The sequence below is a fragment of the Anarrhichthys ocellatus genome, unplaced genomic scaffold (assembly GCF_004355925.1).
Source record: "Anarrhichthys ocellatus isolate YVR2014 unplaced genomic scaffold, GSC_Weel_1.0 scaffold31, whole genome shotgun sequence".
Taxonomy (NCBI): domain Eukaryota; kingdom Metazoa; phylum Chordata; class Actinopteri; order Perciformes; family Anarhichadidae; genus Anarrhichthys; species Anarrhichthys ocellatus.
In genome coordinates this window covers 2,717,866-2,724,215 of record NW_022280061.1, presented here as the reverse complement: position 1 = coordinate 2,724,215, position 6,350 = coordinate 2,717,866, and the positions used below count along the sequence as shown (strand labels likewise).

At 45.0% G+C, this 6,350-nt stretch overlaps 2 protein-coding genes across 2 annotated transcripts in view; both read left to right on the top strand.

Moving 5' to 3' along the window:
• The window catches only part of cp110 (centriolar coiled-coil protein 110), an 11,566-nt gene extending 9,590 nt beyond the window's left edge, over positions 1-1,976 (top strand). Inside the window, exons 7-10 of the mRNA XM_031864830.1 lie at positions 61-162; positions 331-447; positions 576-658; positions 1,073-1,976. Of these exons, the coding sequence (XP_031720690.1) occupies positions 61-162; positions 331-447; positions 576-658; positions 1,073-1,232 (462 nt within the window). The 3' untranslated portion in view covers positions 1,233-1,976. The remainder of the gene's footprint in view (positions 1-60; positions 163-330; positions 448-575; positions 659-1,072) is intronic.
• A 74-nt stretch (positions 1,977-2,050) lies between these two features.
• sirt7 (sirtuin 7) lies at positions 2,051-6,046 on the top strand. Its single transcript, XM_031864852.1, has 10 exons — positions 2,051-2,267; positions 2,418-2,555; positions 2,744-2,848; positions 2,921-2,991; positions 3,078-3,150; positions 3,238-3,336; positions 3,482-3,718; positions 3,870-3,950; positions 4,031-4,137; positions 4,404-6,046. The coding sequence occupies exons 1-10, from the start codon at positions 2,163-2,165 to the stop codon at positions 4,609-4,611; spliced, it is 1,224 nt and encodes a 407-aa protein (XP_031720712.1). The 5' UTR covers positions 2,051-2,162; the 3' UTR covers positions 4,612-6,046.
• Positions 6,047-6,350: the final 304 nt, after the last annotated feature.

Below are 6,350 nucleotides of genomic sequence, written 5' to 3'. Positions count from 1 at the left end.
TGTGTGTGTGTGTGTGTGTGTGTGTGTGTGTGTGTGTGTGTGTGTGTTTTGGGCATCTAGGACACACATCAGCTCCTGCTGGCCCTCCAGCAGCAGAGCCCTGGCAGAGGAGAGTTTTCTAGCAGACAGGATCTCTTATTGCAGGAGAGAGTCACTCTGCAGGTATTAAAGCAAACGCGTGTTGTAAACATCTGTTAACCTTTCTGCTCCTCTCTGCCTCGCTGCCAAACGAGCAATCATTCCCTCCATTTGCACTTAACACAACAGATACTATAATTACACTCGTTTCATTCAAGCCATCGTCTGCTCTGTGATTGTTTCCCCATCCAGCTGCGCGCTGCGCGTTACGAGGTCTACGACATCTTCTTCAGCCTGTCAGCCGGAGAGAGGATGCAGCTGATCCGCTGGGACAGAGAGCTGGCCAAGGAGAGAGAGCTCAGACGACAGGTAACCTCACTGTCGATAGTGAAGCGATCACGTGATTGTGCACCACTGGGCAGAACTAAACACTACACAGACATATCAGACTAACGTGGTGTGTGTTTTTGCTTTTGTGCGTGTGTGTACTTGTTTAGAGTGGGAACGCAGGCCAGTCCAGAGGAAAGAGTTCTCTGTCAACTGCAACACAAAAGTCACTGGAGCGAAAGAGAGGAATGATGTGAGTCTTCACTGGATCAGTTCTATTTTCTTTAGATCTCTGCGTAGCTCAAGTGTTTTTATGTGTGCGACACAGTCACTTCTTCAGTCACAATACAGGATGACGGAATCTCTGCAGACTCTTTACCCCGATGAAGACATGCTTTCATCTTCAAACATTAGTTCTTAAATTAAAAGTTTGTGCTATAAGCGTGTGCTCCGGATCCCGCAGTCACAGTAGATGTGACACAAGTAGATTTTGCACATTTTTATTTTTTATTTGATCAAACATGTCTCAGAGGTTTCCAGTAATGTTGCATCCAGCTTGCAAAAGCACTATTCAGCTCAAATCTTTTAATGAAATGCAAATCTTGCACTCTAAGCTTTTTTTAATAAGCAGTATTTTTGTCAGTGGCTAAAACTCTCTTCCCTGCAGGATCCAGAAAAAGGCAGCAGAAAGGCACACGGGAGCTTTGACGAGGACCGGACACAATACTGGACTCTCTGCCGAGCAGCCGCCTGAAACCAAGCGAGGACAGTTCAGAGCAAATCCTCAGAGGGTCCCCAAGAGCACTTACTCCTCCAGACCCCGATGACACTTTCCTAATTGGCCCCAGTGAGGACTCCTAATAAGGTCTCTTGCGAGTACCTAAATATTGTATAACTATATTGTGCTTTTTACAATCTACAACCAGGGTATAATAGAGTGATGGCAGTTCCACTCTTCCACAACAGACTGGTTTCACAGTGAGTGGATGCTCGGGTTGGGATAAAACATCACCACAGCTGCTCTGTCACTAACGAGTCAGGTCTGCTTCCAGTAGTTTTCAGTAGTGACGGGTTGAGAGGTCGGCATGAAGTAAGCCACGGCCATGAGCCAGCAGGCACAATACCAAGACTCGGGAACCAAAATACCTAGTGGAATGCAGCCATGATTGAAGTTAATAATCACACCTCAAAATGTGTCCTGTGAAAAGGGTTTTGTTAATCGGAGTATTTGTTCAGCTGCTGGTGTTTTTCCATTTGTCTGATGTTAAATCTCTGCTTTGAGGATGGACTTGTGCCTCAAATTGATGTTCCCAGTTCATTGCCACCAAAAACAGACCATCTCCAGATGTATTGGCACATGTTAACTCTGTTAATATGATATTTACTGATTTCTTTGAAGGACGGAGGAGGAGTGCTCACTTTTACAGAAATGTTAATAGATCTCAGTGTTACTGCGAGTCTGCTGTCTTGACATGTAAACACATGTAAAAAAGTTTATTCTTACAGACTTTGGAACTGTTTTGTATGTTATTTATTTGTATGTTGATGCTAATAAATGTTTCTTAACTCTTGAAAGTCGCTCTGAAGTTTGTGAAAGCCCAGACTTAATTTAAAACAGTTATAGACTCCGACCAGCAGGGGGCGCTGCCGCCCGCCTGGTCTCTTTACACGGACAAACATCCCGGCTGTCGTTGGTCTCCGGGCGCAATGAGCAGTGTTTTGAATACATCGCTGTCTCTCAGCTGACTCGAAGCAAGATGGAAGAGGAGACAGACACCGCTGTTTCTTCGCGGACGGAGAGGAAGGCGTTGGAAAAGGCCAAAATACTTCAACGAGAGAGCGAGAGGAAGCTCTTCCGACTGGTGAGACGAGGCGACAACGCGCGTGGAGCCTGTTTATCCAGCTAGCCGGGGCTAGCTGGTTTAAGGAGCAGCTCGTCACTTTGTGCGTGTAGTTAACTCTTTGTTTCTCAGCCGGTGAGTCTGATCAGGTTGTTGTTTTGTTAACTGAAGGTCGGACGGGTCCTGAAGAAACCGGAGGCTGAGCGATCGGAGGAGGAGGCCGCCGTGTTGCTGCTGCACAGAGAAACTGTGGAGGAGCTCTGCAAGAGACAAGCCCGCAGGAATGTGCTCAAGAGGAAGCAGGAGGAGGTGAGACTGCTGGGTATTTAGCTAGGTGGGATGTCTATGACACTGCCCCCCTCTACAGCACATGGCCTCAAGGTTGAATGATAATGCAGGTTTGGGTCTGTGACTCTGGAGCAGTTGCATCTGGCTTGTGATGTGTGTTTGTGTTGTTTTAACCTTAAACATCTGTTGTTTCCTTGTGTTATCTGCAGGTGTATGATGATGCGGATAAGCTGAAGAGTAAAGTCAAGCAGCTGGCTGTGGCAGTCGAACAAGCGAAACACCTGGTGGTTTACACCGGAGCCGGTATCAGCACGGTACGCCTAACTCTACAGCTACAGCTTCCTTTTAAACCTTTCACAGGACTGATGATGTCTTTCCTTTTTCAGGCAGCTTCTATCCCGGACTACAGGGGCCCCAACGGGGTGTGGACACAGCTGCAGAAGGGCCGGACCATCGGGTGGGATATGTACCCTCGGCACTGTTTGGTTTTGGGCTCCCAAACTCCCAACCGCTGTTATTTGAATTGTTTCTCTTTACAAACAGTTCGTCTGACCTGAGTAAAGCTGAGCCGACCCTCACGCACATGTGCATTAGAATGCTTCATAAGGAAACGCTGGTATGTGAGCCCGAGATAAACGTACCGGTAGATGTTCCGCTGGTGTTCACGCATGCTGGTTTACTGTACTTTTGTGTGTCTTTAAAGGTAAAGCATGTTGTTTCTCAAAACTGTGATGGACTTCACGTGCGTAGCGGTCTACCCAGACATGCGCTGTCCGAGCTTCACGGAAACATGTTCATCGAGGTGAGACGCGCACATCCACGGACGTTATTGTTTCATAAACACATTGCTGTTACATGGAAATCGTCCACGAAACTAAACTGTTCTCCAAATAAAGTAAGTTACCCCGACGTGCTGTTTTTTTTGTTTCTTTTCATCCCGTCTCTAGGTGTGTACATCCTGTTCCCCGGTCAGGGAGTATGTCCGTTTGTTTGACGTGACGGAGCGGACGTCGCTGCACCGCCACGGGACAGGCCGCAGGTGCAGCCGCTGCGGCGGTGAACTCAGGGACACCATCGTGCACTTCGGGGAACGCGGGACCCTGGAGCAACCTCTCAACTGGAAGGGAGCTGCAGACGCTGCAGAGATGGCGGACGTTATCCTCTGCTTAGGCTCCAGTCTTAAAGTAGGTTTTATAAACCACGTTTAATCTGTCAGAGTCTTGTTTTCCTCAGGTTAATAAGAATATCCTTTAAATAACTTTATTGAAGTGTGAGTTGTTGTATTTTATATGAATTGTATTTGACTCTCTTCTGCTCTGTTTCTCGCTCGTCCAGGTGTTGAAGAAATACGCTTGTCTGTGGTGCATGAACAAACCAGCAAGCAAGAGGCCCAAACTCTACATCGTCAACCTCCAGGTACACGTAGTTTAGACGTTTTAGGTGAATACGATGCAAGTGAATTTGAATAAGATACTAATTAAGTGGTTTTGTTCTAGTGGACACCAAAAGATGATCTGGCAGTGCTAAAAATTCATGGCAAGTGTGATGATGTCATGAGCCTCCTTATGGCGGAGCTGGACGTTCAGATTCCTGTGTATCACCGGTAAGGACCTTTTAATGAAGTAATTACATCCAGTATACACACAGAATTAGCATTAAAATAGGCTGTTCTCATAGCAAAGGATACACACATGCAAGGCTTCTTTTAGAGGTGCCAGTAAAAGGAAAAAGGGGCGGGCACTAGTTTCATGCTTTACACAATACTTGGATTTTGGAATATCCCCACTACACACACACTCTCACAGAAAATAGAAAGGTTAGTGCAACGCTTTGACTCTAAGCTCGGTTTCCTTCATTTGGTCTCGTCAGGGCGGAGGACCCCGTCTTCAGTCTCGCCACATCTCTGCTGCAGGAAGAGGTCCAGAGCCACACCCGTGAGGTCATAGCTGCCCTCGATGGACAGGAGGTCTGCTCACCTGGACCTGGAGAGCAGGCAGCAGAAGCCACGGCTGTGCAGGGCGGCTGGTTTGGACGAGGCTATCGCAAAGGAAGGAAGAAGAAGAAAAAAGCTGCATAATCGAGGAAACTTTACAGACGCATTCGTATGTCCATATCCCATAAGGACGAGATGGACTTCAGGGTGCTGTTATGTATCATTTAGTCACATGCAGAGTGTGTGTGTGTGTGAGTGTGAGTGAAACACAAGTTTTGAGTATTTGTCATTTAAAAATGGCACTTTGCACCATGAACACATTTTGTGCAACATAAAGTGTGTGTCTTTGGTTATGCTGTTTTAGTAGTGCTCGGTATTGTCCCAGTGCAGAGCCGGCACAGCCAGTAAGACCAGTTTAAGTGACAAAAAAATAATGATTCTCACACCTTGTAGGCCCAGAAAGTGTCAGAGGTTTCCTCAAACAAAAGTGTAAAGAAGGTTTTGAAGCCACTCCTGCAGCATGATCGGTTCTTCTGTATGGCCAGGATGTCTACGAACTCTTGGTTTCAACAGTGTTAAGTTTTAGTAAGTCCAACATGCGGCTGTGTGAGCATCAGCTCGATGTAACTGGATTAAAACACTGGACAGTGAAAGTTACTGTATGAATGCTCATAACGAGGTATATCCTTCAGTGGAACACAGGTGACTTGGTGTTTACGTTTACTTCATATTTTTGATTTGGGTGCTGCCACAGATTTCACTGAGAAGAGATCTAAAGAGATGTCAAACCCGTTCTACATGTATTATAGTCGAATATATTTTTGTAGTCTTTTTCAGACGTTTACAACTCTCATTGTTGAATGTACCTTTTTTTTTTAACATGGCTTATTTGTGTTTATTTTAAAGATCTTTTGGTTTACTTAAATTATTTCCAGAAGTCGGTCAACCTTCACATCTGCTGTTGTGCGTTCTCAGGTTTGCAGGATAAGTAGTACAGTTATTAATGTACCGTGGTTACATTTGTTTACATTTTTATGTGAACTTTTATGCAGACGATGCAGAAACTCTGCTTCCGTCACATCTTTGTCTACAAAAGTATGAGAAGGAAATCTTCCTTCACTTAAATCATCACACGTTGTTGGTGTGTGTCGTGTTAAGTTACTGTTACGATGGTTAGAAACATGTATTATTCTGTCTCAGGTAAATCCAGTGTTATTAATAACCTGTACCGTGTAGTTTCAGAAGTTATTAAAGGCCAGTCTACCGTGAGCTATGATCAGCATTCCTTAAACTCAAACCAGAGGTTAAACTGGATGTGAAGAATCCTTGAAGTCAAAAAAAAAGATGCTATACTTGTGAGACAAAAGTCTCCTCGTGTGTGTCTGGATCATATGCAATTTAGTTGTACTGACCCTTTGCTTTAACTAGTGATGAATTAATATCAGTATTACTGTTGTAGTACACAGATTTGACTTCACAGTACTCTACCTCTTACCCTTACATTTTTATTTTTTAGAGTTGTGCTCGTGTGATGAGTTTGCCGGGCATTGTTTTTATTCAATTAAAATGGGATTTAAATGTATAATATAGTCTGGGTGATTTGTAAAAACATCTCTTAAATGAAAGACGTGTGATTTTTATGCTCGTGTGAGGTGAAGTTTGCAGATGACACGACCTTTATCGGCTGGATTACAAAGAACAATATGACTTCATGTGGAGAGGAAATCAATTTTGCAGAGTGGTGCTCAGAGTCCGTAAAACCTAAGAGCCGATGTCTGCGACAGCTGTACGGTCTCATTTTGCTTGCTTCCCCTCCATCTCCATCCCAGAGCATATTCTTCCTCCTCCTCTTCAGCTGCCGTCGCCTTCATCACTGGAGACTG